The 21,911-nt window shown below is 38.0% G+C and overlaps 1 protein-coding gene across 3 annotated transcripts in view; it reads right to left on the bottom strand.

Annotated features, from left to right (window-relative positions):
- Positions 1-816: 816 nt before the first annotated feature.
- The window catches only part of ARL6IP6 (ADP ribosylation factor like GTPase 6 interacting protein 6), a 45,184-nt gene continuing 24,089 nt past the window's right edge, over positions 817-21,911 (bottom strand). Inside the window, exons 4-5 of one of the 3 annotated variants that reach the window (XR_003518992.2) lie at positions 16,906-17,251; positions 817-831 (exon numbers count right to left, since the gene is read on the bottom strand). Coding sequence is in view for 1 of the 3 variants with exons in the window: in XM_027588448.1 (XP_027444249.1) it covers positions 17,158-17,251 (94 nt within the window). In the remaining 2 variants the exon portion in view is untranslated. Of the gene's footprint in view, positions 832-16,190; positions 17,252-21,911 lie in introns of those variants that run through there. The other 2 variants (XR_003518991.2, XM_027588448.1) reach the window with 2 other exon arrangements.

Raw genomic sequence — 21,911 nt, 5'->3', positions numbered from 1 at the left:
AGATTCAGCAGCATGGATTCCCACTCAACAAACCTGACCTGGCTCCAGCCACTGCTGAGTACCCAATCTGCCAGCAGGAGAAACCAACACTAAGTCTTTAATATGGCACCATTCCCCAGGGTGATTAGCCGGTTAACAGGTGGCAAGTTGAAGCTCTATCGTTGAATAGGCAGCATTTTGTTCTTACTGGAACACTTACTCTGGATACACATTTGCCTTACCTGCATACTATCATTTTCCAAAACTACTGTCCATGAACTATCAGAATGCCTTATCCACCATCATAGTATTCCATACAGCACTATTTCTAATCAAGATACTCACTTCACAGCAAATAAAGTGTAGCAGTGTGTCCAGACTCATGGAATTTATTGGTCTTACCAGCATCCTGAAGGAGCTGGCTTGATAGAATGGTGAAATGAACTTTTGAAGATTCAGTTACAGTGTCATCTAGGTGCTAATCCCATGCAGGACAGGAGCAAACATTCTCCAGGAGGCTATATACAGGCTCTGAATGGCATCCAAGATAAGGTGCTGTTTCTCCCGTATCCAAATTTCATGGGTCCGGGAATCAAGGAGTGGAAATGGGAGTACACCACTCACTATTACTCAGGTAATCCACTGGCAAAATGTTTGCTTCCTGCTCCTGTGACTTCGTGTTCTGCTCATCTTAAGGTCATAGTCCCAATGGTAGGAATGCTTCTGCCAGGAGACCCAACAATGATTTTGTTGAACTACAAGTTAAGACTGCCACCCAGTCATTTTAGCTCCCCATGCTTCTGAATCAACAGGAAAAGATGGTTGCTTCCACATTGTCTGGAGTGAGTGATCCTGATATATATATAGGAAACAATAAATATTGTTTTATTCCCTCTCTTATTCCCTTATTATCTAACATAATACATGTTAATAATTGTTAACTTTATATCGTAATATTTAAGTTACAGAATATCAAGAGAAGAGTCACATTCACTGAAAGACTTTGCATCTTCATCTAGGGAAAGGGTTAGTGCATTTTAACTTGTATGCAGGATTGTTCAATCATGTTAAGGGGTCGTATGACCAGTTACTGTCTTTATTTGGAGATTAAGTATCATTTAAGGAGGTATGTACAAATGCCAAGTTGACAAAGGGTGGACCATGATGTCAATTTAATGTGTCAATTTGCCTAGGCAAGATTACCCAGTCATTTAATCCAACACTAGTCTAGGTATTGCTGTGAAGGTATTTTGTAGATATGATTAACATCTACAATCAGTTGACTTTAAGTAGAGGAGATTATCCTTGATAATCTGGGTGGACCTAATCCAATCAGTTGAAAGGCCTTAAGAGCTGGACTGAGGCTTTTCTTAGGAAGAAGAAATTCTGTTATGGTCTGCAGTGTCACCTCCTGCCCAAGTTTCCAGTCTGCTCTGAAGATTGGAACTTGCCTAGTCAGCATCCATAATGGCATAAACAAACTACTTCCAATAAATTTCTATGCCCGCAGGTGCATGCGTGCGTGCACACACACACACACACACACATCATATATATGTACATATATAAACATAAGTACATATACACACACATATGATAATATATATATACATATATATGTATATATATATGTGTGTGTATATATATATATATAAAGAGATTGCAAGGAATAGGCTTATATATGAGACATATAGGTATCTCTATATGTATCTCCCACTGGTTCTATTTCTATGTTGGAGTCCTGATACAGTGTCTGTTAAAGAGATGTTTGCTGTTTTTGAGTTCAATTTGCAGCAAGTGATCTGATAGAAATGTTTGTTCTTTGATTGCTACAAATTTGCTTCATATGTTTGTATTGTAAAGAAAATAACAATTTCTTTAGAGGGCAGCGCCATTGTTTCAAAACATAGCAGGATACCAGGAGAGGATAAGGGCTATTAAATTATATTCATTCAGCTTCTTTTATTTCAGGGAAGCCAGGAAAACAGCCTTGATTTATTGGCAAAGTCCTTTTAAAAACATCTTGAAATTATTTCTCAATTCCCTGAAGAAATAGACCTCTTCCTTCTTTTATAGACCTTTTTAATTTCAAAAACTCCAGAAAACCCCATGTTTATAGTCACTTAAAATCATACTGTTCTTTAAAAAAAAGTTGTATAAAAGTCTGAAAAATTCCTTCTGCCTGCTTCAACCACTCACTGTTAACCAGTTTTGTATGAATTCTTTTAAAATTTTAATATGCTTATACACACACACACACACACATTTTTAAACAAAATGTTTAAATAAATAAACTACAAACACCTAACAGCATTATCATGAATAACTTTCAAGGTATGTAAGTGTATATCCAACTTACTCTTTGAAAGTTAGTCATATCCATTGTAAGAATATTCCATTACTTATTTCCACACTGAGACCCCCAACCTCTTTTATTCATCTTTATATCACTGATCCCAACCACAGTACCCTCCACATAGTAGGCCCACAATAAATACCTGTTTACTAAATGAAAAGCAACAAATATGTTTTCTGAAAACGGTGACTTTGTGCTGGATTGTATACAACTGAACAAACAAGTCCCATTGAAAACTGCCCAATGTTGCTGGAAAACTACTTTAACTCGGCTCTTCCACCCTAAGTGTGGCTCCCAATTTCACAAATGCATTACAGAAATCAACTCTGTCTCAAAGGGATTAAAAAACCATTTTTCATTATTACTGAAACATAACTTCCCCCTGAACTTGTACAAAACAGTAGAACATAATAATTTAATGTGGTGAGAAAACAAGAATGGAGTTAGGAATATTTTGCATGGCAAACTCTGAAATGGCAAACAGTCAGGGGGACAGTTTGAACTTTACTTTTATGTGTGGCCTTTTCTGAATAAAATTAATGTCTTTTAATTCTAATTCAAAAAGCAAGTAAGAAAAACAGCTATATGTTTCTTTAAAATGGAAAGAAAATACTGCCACTGGGGTGGTTTTAGTAATTTAGCTTGTGCTGGCTTCTTTCCCCTGGGCTCTGAGTTTTTGCAGCAGTTCTTCTAAACTCACCTGCCCATTGGACCACCTAAAGATTCTTTTTTTTTTTTTAAAGATTTTATTTATTTGACAGAGAGAGACACAGGGAGAGAGGGACCACAAGCAGGGGGAGTGGGAGAGGGAGAAGCAGGCTTCCCGCGGAGCAGGGAGCCCGATGCGGGGCTCGATCCCAGGACTCTGGGATCACGACCTGAGCCAAAGGCAGATGCTTAACGACTGAGCCCCCCAGGCGCCCCTCACCTAAAGATTCTTAAAACATCTTTATGTCCGATTCCACCCCCAGGGATTCTGATTTCCTTGACCCGGGGCATGATCTGAGCATTGGACGTTTCTGAAGGTCCCTAGGTGATTCCAGTGTACAGCCAAGGTTAAGAAGCGCTGCTTTCCAAAAGGAGAGGCTGCTGTGGGGCCACCATCCTTGCAGGACTACCATATCACTAGTAGAAGAAAAGGAAGGAGGTGGATGGAGCTTCAGAGTGAAAGGACACGTGGAGCATGAGAGAGAAGAAAAAGAAATCTGCATCACATGCTGGGGAGCGGGTTGAAGCAAGCAGGGGCATTCATGACTCAGCTTCCCAGCAGACTTGGCTTATGGCTCTCAAACTGAGTGAAACTGACTGAAATTGAGGAAAATTCCCTCCCCACTCCCCAAAGAGAATGAGGAATCATTTTTGTCTTAGTTCAGGTTGCTATAACAAGACACCATAGACTGGGTGGCTTAAAAGCACAAAATTTCTCACAGTTCTGGAGCCTGGGAAATCTGAGATCAGGGTGCTGGCAGATTCAGTGTCTAGTGAGGGCCCTCTTCCTAGTTTGCTGACAGCCATTTTCTCATTCTATCCTCACAGGGCTGGGGGAGCGAGCGCTGGTTTCTTTCTTGTAAAAAAGACATACTAGTATCCCATCATGGGGGCCCCCATCCTCAGAACCTCATCTAAACCTTACCTCCCAAAGAGCCTACATCCTAATATCATCACACTGAGGGTTAGGACTCCAACATAGGAATCTGGGGGGGGGGGGGGGGTGGGAAGGAGGACACAAACATGCAGTTACACTGGTCCTAATCTAAGAATTATAGATATTGGTACTGTGACAGTTCTAGACATGTATCATTCAGACCTTCCTTCAAGATAGACCTTGTGGTAAGAGTTGTAGTTACCCGATTCTCACCGGTTAACTTTGGGATCCAGAGCAGCGGTCCTGCTGAGACTACACTCTTCCTGGGATGCTTCCAGCTAATGACACGGCAGGGTACTGAAACCAGCCCACTGCAGGACTCTTCTAATGGGCAGTCTTTGTCCTGGGACTCCCTGGGACTTGGTTAGAGGTGCACCGAAGTCTGAGGGAGCCTCCTTCCTCTTTATGTAGGTCCCGGGAAGAGAAGAGTAACTCTATCTTTTGACAAACTTTCAGGATTCCTAAACCTAACCTCAGGCTTGGTGATTTGCTGGGACTCACGGAACTCAAAGGCCATTATACTCAGGATTATACGGATTGAAATCAAGAAAGGGAAATGCACATGAAGCAAAGGCCAGGAGAAACCAAGCATAAGCTTTCAAGTGTCCCCTCCCAGCAGGGTTGCATGGGAACCCACTTAATTCTCCCAACACATGTTGACAACACAGGTGAAATACTGCCAACCAGGGACACTCACTTGAGCCTTGGTGTGCAGGGTTTTTGTTAGGGTTCAGTCATGTACGTGCGCAAAGCCTGTGTGACTGACGACAGCTACTCAGATTCCAGCCCCTCCCATCTCAAAACAAAGACAGGCATTCACCATAGATCACATCATTAGAACGAATTTATCTTGTCAAACTGGTACAGCATGGCCCAAGGCCTCAAGCAAATAAAGACACTCTTATCAGGGAGAATATCCCAAGACCTTTGTATCTCAGCATTTGTTTCTGAGAGATTCCATATTATTGTATAATAAAGTAGTGGCCCAAGTGTACTTCTTTAATCTACACCCAAAAGTCTTGACAGATACTCTAATCTTAAATAAATTAGTGGTGTCTTGTAATACTAAGAAGTAAAGATATCTAGATTAAGCTGATTTTAAAGTTAAAATCTTAAATACATTTGGGCACTTGAGCCAGAGTGTTTTTCTGATTTTTATGTCACCTGTTTACCCCCTTAAGACTATTACATCAGACCTATTAAATGTAGTTTTCCTCTTTTATTTTGTATTTGATAAAGCCAGGATTATACACTAATCCTATTTTGCAATTTAGCTTTCACTTAAAGCTGTATCACAGACATCTTCATTTTGAATGCCTACATATCTATCTCATCCTTTTTAATGACTGCCTAGTATTCCATTGTGTAAACAAACAAAATATATTTAATCTTGTGCTGTGATCATTTAGGTCGTTTCCTGCTGTTCTCTATTAAAACAATTCTTCAATTAATATTCCTGAAAATGTGTATAAATAGAGTGACAGGATTTGATTCTATGCAGCATGCAAGAATTTTTGTTACTATTTCCTGACAATACAAGAACCCTCATTGCTAGACAGGGAAGCCACCCCTTTTCTTATTTGTATGTCTAAGGCAATACTTAACATGTCTTAGAGAATTTCACATCTAGTATCTAATTTAATCCTCACAAAAACTATATGTAGCTAAATACTATTTTTATTTTTAAAAGTTTTATATTTTCTAATTATGAAATAATGCTCATTTACTAAAACTTTACACAATGTAGAAATCCATAAAGAAAATGAACACTACCTATAATTTAACTGCTCAGAGAAAACCTGACAGTATTTCAATGCATGTCCTTCATATCTTCTTTCTGTACAGTTATTTTACATAGTTCAAACTCAGCCTTATACACTTCCATGTCCTGCTTTTTAATTTAAGATTATAAGACTATTTCCTGCTACTCCTCTTGATAGCCATCTTTTTTTAATGCTGTGCAATATTCCACTGTGTTTCTGTACCATATGTTACTGATCTTTTAGTTTACTTCCCTTATTTCCTACAACTTGTTTGCTGTGAAGGATATCATTGGCGTATAGAGGGTTTTTCTGTGTTTTATATTACTTATTTAGGGAAAAGCCCTAGAAGTGAAACTGGGAGATCAAATCTCTTAATATATTGCCAGACTGAAGGTTTCATTAGTCACTCATTGAATTGTTCCTACCAAGCCTTCAGATAGTCAACGAGGAAGGATTATGTCTTATAGTAAAAGCTCCTATTATAGCCCTCAAGCTTCATGGTATCAACATCAGGCATTTACTACATATTTATTCTTCTTATATGATCAGAAGAATATCCCTTAATGTAGGAATATATTAATAAACATAACACATTATAATAAGAGCTTTACTTTAAAAACTTGTCCTTTGGTTTCACTATTCATATTCCATGCTGGGGGGTCATATTCTTTGTATTACCTATATCCTTAAGATGTTTTAAATACTTAGAAATTTCCAATTGCTTAAGATTTTAATTGTTGGGTTGGAGGAGTATCTGCCTGTTTTGGGTAGCAATAGACTACTAAATTTATTTAAATTTCTTATCTAGGATTTTTTTCTATGAAAAACTAATTTCACTAATTTTATTTCTGAGACACTTCTACAAAGTAAAAATTTAGTTCTTATTAGGAAATAAATAGGAACTATTAATGATTTTGATTTATAAAATAGACGTCCATGATTTTTTTTGTCTCTGTAGACTTCTACCTGCCATTAGGTGAAGTATAAAAATTTGTTTATCAAGAAAGATTTTTAAGAAGTGTTTTCTGAGATTCACTCTGGTGGGTCCTTCAATCTAAAACCATTCTATCATGGGGCGCATGGGTGGCTCAGTCGGTTAAGCATCTGACTCTTCGTTTTGGCTCAGGTTGTGATCTCATGGGTCACGAGCTCCCGGGTCCTGAGATTGAGCCCTGCCTCCTGCTCCTAGATCAGCAGGGAGTCTGGTTGAAGATTCTCTCCCTCTGCCCCCCTCCCTCCACTTGCACTGCACCACCTCTCTAAAATAAATAAATAAGTCTTTAAAAACAATTTAAAAAGGGGCACCTGGGTGGCTCAGTTGGTTAAGCGTTTGCCTTTGGCTCAGGTCCTGATCTCAGGGTCCTGGGATCGAGCCCTGCACAGGGCTCCCCGCTTTGCAGGGAGTTTGCTTCTCCCTCTTCCTCTGCACCTCCCCTCCCCCATGCTCATGCTTTCTGTCTCTCAAATAAATAAAATCTTTAAAAAATAAAAATAAAAAATAAAGACAATAAAAAATAAAACTATCCTATCAGCTTTATGAAATTTTTCTTATTGGATGCCTATAGGACACTTAAAAGTATGATTCTCATTTTAATTGTTTCTCCAAACCTGAATATAAATGGAAATGTGCTCAATCTGAAAGTGCAATTTTATATAAAAACTGATATAAAATAAATGTCATGCACTCTATATCTTATATCGATATGAACTTGTAACATCTAACAATGTAAGCACTGGTTGTATTTAATGTAAAATGGAAAATTATACTCTCATTACACTTTTGGATTCAGCAAACTGACTTTCACCTTAGGCAGATTTGTACAGCACTAAGAATTATAAATGATTATAACTTGCCTAGAAGTAGTAATTACTTTCTCAGTATCTAGCTAAAATACAGATATATAAAGTCCTACCTTTTTGATACATATATTGTGCTGACAGAATTTAAAATGGTAGTCAAAAAAAAAAAGGCTAAACTTTCAGCAGCGAAGCCAACACCTACAAAAGTTGGGAGGTGGGGGAGTGGGAAGTCAGGATTTTGTTTTTAATTTTGAACTGCTCTTAGGAATTCATGTCTTCAGGGCGCCTGGGTGGCTCAGTTGGTTAAGCATCTGCCTTCAGCTCTGTTCATGATCTCAGGGTCCTGGGATGGAGCCCCGCATTAGGCTCCTGCTCAGCGGGGAGTCTGCTTCTTTCCCTCCCCCTCCCCGTGCTCTCTCTCTCTCAAACAAATAAATACAATCTTAAAAAAAAAAAAAAAAGGAATTCATATCTTCCCTGACATATTCTACTGAACTGATTGTCCAGGTCCATTCTGGGGCTGACGCAAAGCCACTAAGTGGTTGGCCTTGCAGTCTTCTCTAAAGAGAAGGAAAATATGATTTCAGTGAGTCCAAGATGGGCTCATCTCAGCAGTAAATCCATGTAAGTAAGTGTAAAACAATGTTGATAGCTGAGGAGAGACAGAGAGACAAGGGAGTATGATACTGGAAGAGGTGTCAAGACAACAGTATTATGAAGTTTTGCTGGAAAGAAAAGGCTACCAGGGTAAATGTCAGCAATTTCCATGCAGTTCAGTGCTCTTCCATAGTGGTAACACAAAACAACTCTTGGTTACTTTCCAGAACTTTTCCCAGAAAATTAATTATATCTCTGAAGCATTTTACCTTCGAAAACTGTACCACTCATTATTCATGGTATTATTAACCTTTCCCAAAGCTACCTAGATTTTTAGCCCGCATTATCTATAGGTAGAAACTCTATATCCTAAGTTTGCAATGCACTGAGGAATTTTTTCCTTCTAAAACTATCACATGAGCTCTAAGATCCTTAATTATTTTTATATATTGGGAATTTGAACACGTCCATTTAAATTCTATTCCTTTATGACTTCATAAACCGCTAGGGACTACCCCCGCCCCCCTCAGGCCACACACACACTTTTAAGCTTAAACTTTTCAAACTGAGGACTTCTTACACTCAATTTTGGTTCATCTTTTCAGCACAGGTTTGAAACATTTCTGACTTTTTCTTGAGTAGTAGAGGCCAGAAGTTTAATTCAAAGTATGTATTTCAATTTGTTTGTAACATTTTTCCTGGTGGTCCCTTACATACACATTTGGATTTTTTTCCCCATAATTTCTCTTTTTAAAGATTTATTTATTTATTTTATAGAGAGCAAGAGCACACATGAGTGGGAGGGGCAGAGGGAGAGGGAGAGAGAATCTCAAGTGGACTCCACACTGAGTGCAGAGCCAGTCTCGGGTCTTGATCTCCCAACCCTGAGATCATGACCTGAGCTGAAACCAAGAGTTGGGCACTTAACTGACTGCACCACTCAGGTGCCCCTTTTCCCTGTTATCAAGATGTTATCAAGATGTCCACTACCAAATATGTCATTGTTCTGCCTATTTGTATGTCTTTCTGGGCTATTCTTACAGAGTTTCTTCCAAATTCCAGTAGGAGAGTTCAGTATCATTGTGAATTTGGAAATTTTGTTGTATACAACCTCTTCAGATTATAAGTAAAAAAAAATATTACTATCCTAAGCACTGATGTTTGACAAACCATCTTGTATTGCTGGATACCTTCTTTACTCAGAGCAATGACCTAGAGTTTTGTATAACTTAGGTCTTTATCCCAGTTATTTAATATTTAAGACTACTTTACTATGGAGGCTGGCTCTGATATTTTAATTTATGAAAATCTAAATAAATTACATTCTGAATATCCTTTAATTATACCACTTATCTGCTAAATCCAATGGCAGTGCAAATGGTCAGCTCTAAAGAAGATCCAAGAATATATTTTAAAAATCACACTTATACATTCCTTTTAGCCTTTCTTATATTTTTTTTTTAAATTTCAGTATATACAAAGGTTTTTCTTTTTTACCAGTGTAGGAAACACTCATGTGTTTGTAGTTTTTCTTAGTGTTTATTTATGTAAATTACACAAGATCTGAGGTCAATTCTTCGAAAATTATTTTTCATTTTTCCTTACACCACTTTGTAATTCTATGCAGATTAAATGTTCAATAAATGTCATAAACAATTACTGAGCAGCTGCTGTGTGTAAGCTTCAGCCTAAGTATTATGTACATTAAAAAGAGTCTAAAAGACTCTTTAGGTAGATAAGTCATTATAAAATAATAAGGCTGGAGAGTATATGCTAGTTTTTAAAATTAGTAGTAAAAGCAATGAATCCAGGTGGCAGAAATCACTGTAGTACAAAGTTTTTAAAAGCAGCTTTGTGGACAGGTAGTGGTGAAAAGTTGATATATGATGAATTTTTAGTTCTTGATCTTAAGCATCAGAATCTAATTTTAGCTAGGTAAGAATTAAGTAATTTCATTGTAAGGTTAGGGTGTAGCTCACAGAACTGAGGGAAAGGCCAAAAACCAGGATCAAAAAATGACAGAAACCAAGGAAAGCTTGGTAGCAGAGATTATAGCTAAGATAAGCTTCAGGGCGCCTGGGTGGCTCAGTTGGTTAAGCGACTGCCTTCAGCTCAGGTCATGATCCTGGAGTCCCGGGATCGAGTCCCACATTGGGCTCCCTGCTCAGCAGGGAGTCTGCTTCTCCCTCTGACCCAACCCCCTCTCATGCTCTCTCTCTCTCTCTCATTCTCTCTCTCAAATAAATAAATAAATAAAAATCTTTAAAAAAAAATAAGATAAGCTTCAAAACAGCCTGGTTAGAATTCTATTATTAGCCCAATCTGCTGAACACCGCTAGAAACCATTGTCACTGTCACAGAACGGCACAACTGTATTTCTAAGTTTTCTGTTTTGTGTCATTCATCACAACTCAAAACTTGGGCAGGAGCATACAAGTGGTGGGCACAAAGGTTACATACTAACCAGTTTGAGAGAAAGAAAATATCTAATCTCAGCCTTCTCTAATGTAATGTGGAGCCTTGCCTCCCACAAACACATAACAAGGAATTCTCCCAAAATAAAAATGGGTTGTGGGGCTAAGCGGTCAATAAATGACAAAATACCCACTAGTGTCCACTCCTTTGCCTGTCCAATATACACACAGCCACAATTTCCCATGATTATACTTCTTTAAAAAATTATCCCACCTAAACATAGTACAACAATTTCTCATTCAACTGAGAATGAACCCTTCCTCACACGAAGGCAATCAAGTCTCATAGGTTACTATATTAAGTTCCATATCCAGGATCTCAGGAATGTCCCTTCCTCCTCAGTTCTATAGCAATACCATTCACAATATTCTGCAATCTATGCACTACATTGCAGTTAGCCAATGTCAAAAATCCTACTTACAACAATGGAAGAAACAGAAAAAAGCTAAATTTGGTTAAAATACACACATGCCATAGAAAGGAATATAGGTAGAGGCTATATGGCTCTTGTTTTTGAAACTGGTCATGAAACCCTAGAATTTATGAATTAATTTTGTCCATTATCTATTCCATGTTCCCTTGACTTTCAGCCAGAATTCCTTTTTTTTTTTTTTAAGATTTTATTTATTTGACAGAGAGATGGAGAGAGAGCACAAGTAGGCAGAGAGGCAGGCAGAGAGAGGGAGAAGCAGGCTCTCCACTGAGCAGGGAGCCCGATGCAGGATTCGATCCCAGGACTCTGGGATCATGACCCTAGCCAAAGGCAGCCGCTTAACCAACTGAGCCACCCAGGCTCCCCTAAGCCAGAATTCTTAACAGGTGTAGGTTTTTTATCCAGTGGGGTAACTAAAACCTCATTCCTAAGGAATTTGAGCTCCTGTCTATGTAAGGCTGTTGAGATCTTCTAACTTGAGAGTCTAAGAAGGAAGCAACTCAGGGCCTCTGGGGTTTTGTCCCTACTCACTGTGTAGCAGTAACTTGATTTCCCCTTGGTGGATTATCAACCACTCCAGCACCTTAACACCCATTTTGTCAGTGCCCAGTGCTTTAAAGAACTTGAAATGGCCAAATGTGGTCTCAGCTTCCAATTCAACAATAGCATTGTTGTATATAATCTTTATTGAAGCCTTTCTCCTGTCAGTACAAAACAGGCAGCATATAGAGATGCGAAGAAAATGTTTTGTGGGTAGATTTTTTAAGTGAATTCTTTGACTGGAAGTAGTATTATGTGGGAAACTTTAGTAATAGACAAGGCCATTGCAGTTAATGACTAGTGTCTGTGACAGACCTTGCCAGCCAGAGGTCCAATGGGTACTGGCACCGAGACAAGTCCTCTTAGGCTAATAACTCTTTGCTCTTGAGGAACAGCTCATTTTATCCTGCTTTTTGGAGAATGAACACCTCATCTCGGAACTCCAAGTAATCCTGACCCTGGGTCCATTCTGAACAAGATGTTATCCAACTCATCTAGACATAAATATAAATCAGACATTCTCAACCTTGGCACTATTGATTGGCTCAAATTATTTTTTCTTGTGGGGAGCTGTCCTGAGCATTCTGTATGTTTAGCAGCATCCCTGGCTTCTTATCAACTAGTTGCCTGTAGCACCCTGCAATTGTGACAATCAAAAATGTCTCTAAACTTTGTTAAATATTAAATTGCTAAATTTTACCTCCGAGAAGCAAAATTGCCCTCAGTTGAGAATGCACTGACCTAAGTGCATCCTTTTGAGTTCTATCATTCAGGAAAAGTGTCCTGAGCCAGTCCTAAAGGCATGAGTAGTGATCACATTCCCAGTACGCTCCCCTGCCATGCTGCCTCTTTCATTCAATTCACAACTATGGCCTCATGAGAGCTCCATATGGATAACTGATGTTGGAAAAAAATTCAAGCTTGACTTAGAGGTGGTTCTGTGTGTTGTGTTACTACCTGTCACAAAGGAGGTGGTGGGAAGCATTAAACCCCCTGTTCATGGGTCGCAGCAAAGGGCAAGAAAGGGAAGTCCTCCTACGGAGCAGAGCTTTGAGTAGTTCATTTTGTCTCCTTGACCTGAAGAGATATGGTATACAATAAGATTATGTATATTCATGGAAAATGAACATGGGGTTTGGCTGGATTCTCAGGGGCTTGGAAAATGACTGGTGTCAACTTAAGAAAGGTTGAAAGGGGTATATAGATGGATCTCTTAAAATGGATCCAGAATGTGAGAATATTTCTGAGCTATGTTAATACAGCAAAGCCCTCACCATGAACAAGTCTCTGGATAATTAGGTAGACAAGACCACCTCTTCTGTAAATGTTGGTATCTTGTCAAGCTGGTGCTAAATGAGAGTATAAACAAAGTGCCAGGATGGCAGGGATGGAGTATACAAACAGAACCACACTTCCAGAGGCTTTTCTGACTACTGCTCCCTCCCCTCCCTCACCTTGCCTACCTCCCACACTTCTCTTTGCCAAGACCCCTTCTACTGGTATCATGTTGGCAGCGGGGGGTGGGGGGCAGTGTCAGCCAGCTACCTGGTAGCCAATTAATCCCATTAGAAGAAGCAATGTTTTAGTTTTGTCCTCACTGGCAGACATTATGGTCTTTTTACTTATCTGTGATACTTCTGGCAGCACCACCATTTATGGATTTACTAAATAATTTATACATTATCATGGATTACCACACGACATTGCTCTGGCAAAGGAACTAATTACACAGAAGAGGTGAGATAAAGCTCTTGGAAGACTTATGAAGCCAACCGACAGACAGCACTTAAAGTTGGGGTCTTTCCGAATGCAGTATATATTTATATCCAACAACTGATTTCTAATGCTATTTCTCCTGTTCCTGTATAAGCTCCAAGAACTAAGAAGCCTCTCACTATTATACCCAATTACCCACTCATAAAGTTTTTGCTTTTTGTTCCTCTGACTCCAGACGCTACTGTTTTTAAAGATTTTAGTATTTAAGAGTTCAAATGAAATCAGTTGAAAATAACTGGAAGTTCAAACTGCCACATGGTAATTTTGGATTCTTTATGCCACTAGGTAATCTGGCAAAAAAGAGGGTTGCCATGTTAGTTGGGGTGTTTTAACCATATAATACAGTTGCTGTCACATGTAAGAACAGGGAGGAGTATAGAGGGAAAACTGAAGATTCTCTGAGGTGTGTTCTTGTATTACCATATTCGGTGGTGAAAGAAACAAGAGCTTAGTCCTGTCTAAAACAAACTTGGTCACTGTATTAGGGAAGAAACCTAATTGGTCAAGGTAGTAGCCAAAACAAAAGTAAAAGAACAGATGCAGAAGTAAAGTCTCATGATCCGGTTCTTAAATAAAACAGTAACTCCCACCTGTATTTTCTTGCTGTTATACGTAACATGTATTTAAACAAATTTCCCATCTCTTCCTGCTGTTTGTGTTAATATTAAAATGACTGTTCAGGGGGCGCCTGGGTGGTGCAGTCGGCTGAGTGTCTGACTCATGATTTCAGCTTGGGTCATGATCTCAGGGTCATGAGATCAAGGCCCACGTCAGGCTCCATGCTGGGCGTGGAGCCTGCTTCAGATTCTCTCTCTCCCTTTCCTTCTGCCCTTCCCCACTCATGCTTCTAAAACACACACACACACACACAGACACACACACACACACACACACACACAAACTGTTCAGGGTAATTTGCAGAACATCAATGAGAATGTGGTAAAACTAGAAAAATGAACATGGCCTGAACGCCTTGGCCTTGGATGTAGTAAATGATAGCTGCATTGTCAGGCATGAGTACATTTGGAAATTGAAGTATAAAAGGAATAGTGTATGTGTGGAAATTGAACAGCCAAGAGTGAAGTGTAGTGAACATTTGTCTTTGTCACTACCCATTCACCCATCCCCAGAGAATTCCAGATGCTACCCTCAATTACAGAAGCCAAGAGTAGGCACATAACCCAATCTTGGGCCAATTGTGCACTCCCTCCAAGGACTCCAAACTCTTAGCCTATCTTGTAAGCAGCAAGAACAAATGACAGGAATGATTCATTAGATCATCCTGACCAGGCTGTTCTCACTATCAAACAGTCCCTTTGCTTCCTCCCTGAGTACTTTTCTCCTCTAGCACTCTCGTGGTTCCCGCCCACCAGTTCTGAGAGCGACTGGATATCCCATTAAATTCCCTTTTCCTTAAGTCAGCCTGATGGTTTCTGTTGCTTGCAATATAGGGCCCTGATACAATCAAGAACAGAGCAGAAATGGAAAAATAGACAAATATAGAAAATCTTCCTTTAAAATGTTTTACTAGAAATCTATCTTTTCGAAGAAGCTACTTTTGATATTGGATATTGTTATGGACTGCAGGTTTATCCCCTCCCCAAATTCATTTGTTGAAACTCTAAGCCCCAATAAGATAGTATTAGGGGGTAGTGCTCTGGGAGGTAATTAGGTCATGAGGGTGAAGGCCCCATGATGAAATTAGTATCATTATAAGAGGAAGATAGCTGGCCTTCTCTCCACCAAGCAAGGATATAATGAGAAGACAGTTCTCTGTAAGCCAGGGAGAGGTCTTCACTGAAATCCAATCTTTCTGGCACCCCTGTTGCAATCATTGTGGCCCAGAGGGATGAGAAGCTAGGACTGACCTAGCTTTGGTTACATACCTATCCTTACTCAATCACTCTGCTATGGAAGTAGGATGGTTTATATTTGTACCCTATGATGAACTGGAGAGAGGAACTTCCCAAGAAAGAGGAGTGCTAGTCCAGAAGAACTATCTTACAGATATAGGTATTTATATTATATTATATATATATTATATATATATAATATCTTATAGATACCTACATATAGAGGGTGTACTGTAATTTTTTTTTAGTCATAGGACACAAAGAATCTGGAAGGAGCTATCCAAATTGGGTGGGTGGGGGGGAAGGTCTGGAAGGGTGGAGAGAAGGAAAACTAATTTTGTTACCTGTACATTCAATTGCAATGGAAGAGCTGGGAGACGGTGAGGAGAAAGAGAGTGAAAATAAATTCATTTCGACCACTCTGGAAGGAATACTTTAAGCCATGAGATAGGGGTGTGTGTGTGTGTGTGTGTGTGTGTGTGTGTGTGTGTACACAAACACCCCTCCCCCCATATTAATCTAACCGCTTCAGATAATTTAAATTGGAGCAGCATTTGTCATTTCCAATGGAAGGTTTCTGAGTAGCAAAAATGTGTTAAGACTTTTAGAAATATCATTAAATCATTTACTCAGTAACAACACCTAGCACCTAACAGGAACACACTGCACATACTCATTTCCCTTTCAGCCTGAATAAGTAGTTTTGCTACACAATGCTTTCCTAATAGAAATTTTTCTATGGCCAGGGAAAACGGCATTTTAAATAGCCCATCTTTCTAAAATTGAAGAGACTTTCTAAACAGGTATTTAGAAAAGAAGTGGGAACAATTAAGCTTAATTACGATGAAAACAAAAACAAACACAATTGTAGAAGAACATTTAAATACGAAAACTATGAAACATATCCACTATCAAAATATCTTTTCTATTTTGGTAACTAAATTGTTGAGTTAAAAACAAAGTAGTTCAAGCATTTCTAAATATAAAAATTTCAGATTTATATTTATTAAAAACAAAATAGTATCAGTTCCGTTGGAGTAATCATATACACACGAAGACAAATATTCTCAACTGTGGAAACAGAAATAATGAACAACTTCAACTTTCTCAAATAATTTAATGGCTTAAGTAATTTACTTTTTATCAGATTTTTTTGCTAAAATAGGTTTACTTAATTTTAAACTCAGATCAATGTGTTTGTTTTTTGTGGGGTTTTTTTGTTTGTTTGTTTAAAAAAAAAACAACAAAATACTTATTTAAAATGGTAGGTATTAGGTTTCCACCAGCTAAAAACTAACATACATTTGTCTAGATGTAGCAATTTAAAAAACATACAAATTCAATATGTAGTAGGAAAATATATAAAAAAACACATAAGGAATTATACCCCATTAAAAAATATAAATGCACCTTCCGTAGATTATGACTATTGAAAACTAAATATTCTGATTTCAAAGTAGCTTCTATAAAATGTCGAAGTAGTAGGCATTGTTTGCTTTTCTAATACCATGAATAAATAAGAAGCATTTCTATCTCATTTAAACAGTCTACTAGTATTTCTTAGCAAAATTGTAGTATTATACATAACATCCCATATTCAAGTTTTCATGTTTGAATTCCATTAAAATGTTTCTATAATGTATAAGGACAATGCACACAAAAGTAAAAAGACGAGGTAAACATCTTACATTTTTGAGAAATTACTTGAAACTTAATACTCAGATATTCTCAATGTCTAAGTTCTAGAATGGTGCTTACGAAGGTCCTCCATTTACAAAAAAAAAAAGGTCCTCCATAATGATGATGGTATGACATATCTGAACCACATAACAGCAGGTTTCTTGGTCTTCTGAGTAGACAAATGATGAAATGATGTTCTTCCCTGTTATTACAAAGCAATCATGACTAAGTTTTGCCAAAAATATTGCTTCAGTGTGGGTTTACATGAGGCACCATGCTACAGTAAGAGCAGCAACAATGCCGTTCAAAATTGCCATGCTATAGCCCATGTGGAAAGAATGTCCAGTCAGTTTCCTAGGGGGAAAAAAACAAATGAAAAAAGGAAAATGTAATTTGGTATAACAGAAACACCATCAGTTTTTATGGAAAATGCTTACAACCTAAAAATATGTTTCCCTAATATTTTACACGTTAAAAGAGAATATTGGACATTTGCAGGATTAGTGAATAGAGTGACCCTAAGTTCTCTGTCAAAAACTGTCCTGGTTATCAAATATAATTTTTCAGTTTCATTAGAGCAAAATGTTCAATTTAATCCCTTAAACTTCTTTACTGTGCTTCATAGTCACTGAGTGTATCATAACCTAATTCTACGGTATAAATCTTGTTACATTACAAGCATGTTCTTTCGTTAATTAGCACTGTTTCCCTGTCTCTTGTTCTCACTTAGAACTAAAAATACGTATTATTTGTCCTGTTTGTACCATTTTTAGATTACATGAAGAAACTACTCTTTCTTTAAGCACTAAAAACAGCACTTATCCATATGTGAGTCATAAATCAGATTATGTCTTTTATAGACATTTCAGTTCTCAACTTAATAGGTTACTTAATTGAAGTGGCTTTCAATGAGTTCCTAAGTATCAGCAAAGACACATCTCTTGTTTTATGATTACTGAGTGCCAACTAGCTTATGTGCACAGATTTTCCCTGACATTTGATTCCTCTATCTCACAGCAATTTTACTTATTTTACTACATTTTCTTTAACATTCCCTCCACTAACTATTGCAATAATACTCTTTGCTTATCCTCATAAAGATGAGACATGCTAAAAAAAAAAAAATAGAAGCTAATATCCAATTGGTGCCGGAGGAAGAACAGAATCTTTTCCTCACTGGAACAATCCAAATTGAGGACATACAGGGAGGTGCACTGCAGGAATAAGAGCCCAAAGTCATTAATAGTAAGACCTCTGGACTGAGGGTCACCATGCCTATGTCTTCTCCTCCTCCCCTAAGTACAGGTCACAGACAGGGAGGTACTTGGATTTGAATTAACATTTGAAAGATTCTAGCCCTAAAAGATCACTGGCAGGGAATGAAGAAGATACACTCCTCAAAGAATACCATCTTTGCATTCACCTGAGATTAGAGAAGGCTGGGATACTTCCTGATAGCCCCTATTATTATTATTCATATTCTCCACTCAACCTCACTCACCTAGGGACTAGTTTAAGATGCCTCGTGTGTACCATTAAGGGTTAATCTACTTCACTGTATTACTTACTATATGGTAAAGTAAAATAGATACACTAGATTAAAAAAAACTCCCTCAAATATGTATTGATTAGTGAATAGAAAGCTAATTATAAAACTGAACTATCAGCACTGTCATTCATTATAAAAAAAAAAAACACTAATGACCCAAGAACATTTAAACTCATACTAACAGGGCGCCTGGGTGGCTCAGGTGGTTAAGCGACTGCCTTCGGCTCAGGTCATGATCCCGGAGTCCCGGGATCGAGTCCCACATCGGGCTCCCTGCTCAGCAGGGGGGTCTGCTTCTCCCTCTGACCCTCTTCCCTCTCGTGCTCTCTATCTCTCATTCTCTCTCTCTCAAATAAATAAATAAAATCTTTAAAAAAAATAAATAAATAAATTCATACTAACAAAATGAAGTTAATCATGGAACAGAATTTCAGGAGTTAATTGTTCTCTTTCACTAGTTTTTGACCCAGGACTCCCATAAAAATAGAAAAACCTCTGAAGTAGTTTACTAAACTAAAATACAGGTATGTATAATTGAATTTTACAGAGATGTACATGCTCAAATGTTAAGTGACTCTTACAGAACAGGCAAAGCAAGGAATTTTAATGGCAATGAAGAAATGCTCTAGAGAAGTGATTCTTAATCTTTCTACCATCTCAAATGTACCATATTCCCACTAGGAACACTGTAGTAGTTGTCACACATGTACTGTTAGGCAAGGGACTTAAAATCTTTGAGGAATCACTTGCTTTAAAATTCCTTTTCAAAATACTCATCATGATTTTCCTATTTTCCTCTCTGGGGAAGAAAGACAACCCCTGCATGGCAGGTTTTTTTCTCCTATGACTTATTTGTGATCTTTGAAGTACTGCAGAAAACTGAAGTTATCCTGGTTCCCCTCTGTCAACACCCTTTACTTATCTCTTGTAAAGGGCATGTTCTGAATTAAAAAACCAGGACTAAGTATGGTACTTACCTTACTCAATCTCTATATATGTTACTTTTTTTTTTTAAGATTTTATTTATTTATTTGACAGAGAGGACACAGCGAGAGAGGGAACACAAGCAGGGGGAGTGGGAGAGGGAGAGAAGCAGGCTTCCCGTTGAGCAGGGAGCCCGATGCAGGGCTCGATCCCAGGACACCGGGAACATAACCTGAGCCGAAGGCAGACGCTTAACGAATGAGCCACCCAGGTGCCCCTGCATGTTACTTTTTAAATTAAAGTATACGCAGAAAAGTGGAAATGCCTAACATGTATACAGATCAATGAATTTTTATCATGGTATACCTTCATGTACCAACCATCCAGATCAAATACAAAACATTTCCAGTACCAAAGAAAGCTCCTTTGTTCCTCTTCCGCATCAATATCCACCTCCCCCCACCCCCAAATCCTGAGATAACCACTATAACCATTTATTATCATGATGCCTGGTTTCACCTGCCCCATCTACATGCCTTCATATATTTTCTTCTGTGTCTGGATTCTTTTGCTCAATATTATGTCTGTGAGAATCATCCATGTTGTTGTATGTAGCATTGTTCTTTTGTATTACAGTTTAGTACTCCACGGTATAAAAATAATAAAACTTTTCCACTCTACTACTGAGCATTTGGGTCATTTCCAATATGAGGCTCCTATAAAGAGAGATACTATGAACATAATGCTACATATCTTTGTTGGGTAGGAGACACCTGCACTCATTTCCCTTGGGTATACCCTAGGAATGGAATTGCTGGGTTATAAGGTAGATGTAAATTTGACTTTAGTAGAAACATCAAACATTTTCCCAAAGTAGTTGACTCTGTACATTTCTACTGGCAATGTATGAGTTTCATTTGTTCTGCACTGTCACCATTTAGTATTATCAGTCTTTTTAATTTTAGTGGGTCTGTTGTTGTGCTTTTAATATTTATTTTTCTGATGACAAACATACTTATTGCCCATTCAAATATTCTCTTTTTGAAATTCCTGTTCATTTGCTCATTTTTCTATTGGTTTACAGAGCTCTTTGCATATTCTATATACAAATTCTTTTGTCAATCATCACAAATATCTTCTTCGGTTTATGGCTTACCTTTTCACTCTCTAATAAGCTCTCTGTGCTTACCAGAATAAGAAGTTTATATTAAGGGTCTACAATAAGAACCAACTGGCTATTTGTTTCTGTGTCCGACTGGCTCAGACAGAGATAGGATGAGCTAGTTGGTACTAATTTATTCCCCCTTCACACATGTGAACTGCCTTTTATTTTTCATTCTATCCCTGGCCAAGAAATCCCCAATTCCCAAAGAATTTTAAGCTGTGTGAGCTTTGGTTGGAATAACTATCAGTTCTTCATCTGGAATCAAAAGTTCTTAACCAAACCCAAAATCTGAAGGAAAATACTAAACACCACTACATTTCAATTACTTACTTGCAGAGTGTATTTCCTTTTATGTTTCTTTCAGAAACACAAAATGATACAACTTCTTTTGTATTCTTTTTCCGAAAAAATTACTTATTAGAAATGGCTGGAGAGAATAAAGATGTGTGTATTCCAGCTAATTTTACCAGTGCTATTTAGGACATAAGGTTTAGAATTTTAAAAAGCAAGCTTCCCTCTGTTAGGAATTGCTGTCTCTCATTAAGGAAAGAACAACATACATTCACCCCTTACTTTATACTCTGAAGTTCTTTATTTTATAATTTTCTCTTTTACTTCACCAAAATTTATATAATGTATTATCTATATCAGGCATTATATATGGGAGATAGAGAAATGAGCAGGAATCAGTACTGTCCTCAGTATTGTCTTCAAAGATAAGAGTCTAATGATACAATGTGCTGAGTGTTAAAAGTTTTAGACAGCATTACTGGAACATAAGAGAGCCATCTGGCTTGTAGAAGGGGAGAGAGTCTACAGAAGAGTTAATGCCCCATCTAAAACTGAGTGTGAGGAAATTAGAGATCTAAAGAAATAACAACATGTGTAGAAGCAAGAAACAATGGAGATGGTTAATGGTTTAGTATGGTTAGAGTAAAGGATCTGGAAAGCCAACTCTCTCTCAACTGGAATTTAACCATGGCTCTAGTACTTACAAAACTACATTAACTTACCTGAAAATCTAATTCTTCATCTTTAAAATGAGAATAACAATTCCTCTCTATAGCGTTTCTGTGACGATTAACTAAGATAACATTAGCAATATTTGTTGCATTTATTGGAGTTACTGAGAGAGAAGGAAGAACTGAAGGCAATGCCAGGCTTCTCACCTGAGTTACTGGCTGAAGAGAATATCATTCACCACGACTGGGAAGCCAAGAGAAGAAACAGGTTGGTGGGCAGTGAGAAATAATGAAGTCAATTTCAGATATACTAAACTGAACTATGCCTGCAGGACACTGAAGTAAAAATTCCCAGCAAGCAACAGGAAATACAAATAAAAACCAAAAGGCAGGTTTCTCAGGAAAGAGCCTCAA

This window comes from Zalophus californianus, chromosome 3, assembly GCF_009762305.2.
Source record: "Zalophus californianus isolate mZalCal1 chromosome 3, mZalCal1.pri.v2, whole genome shotgun sequence".
NCBI lineage: Eukaryota > Metazoa > Chordata > Mammalia > Carnivora > Otariidae > Zalophus > Zalophus californianus.
The sequence above is the reverse complement of the archived record's forward strand: the minus strand, read 5'-3'. Positions and strand labels throughout refer to the sequence as shown.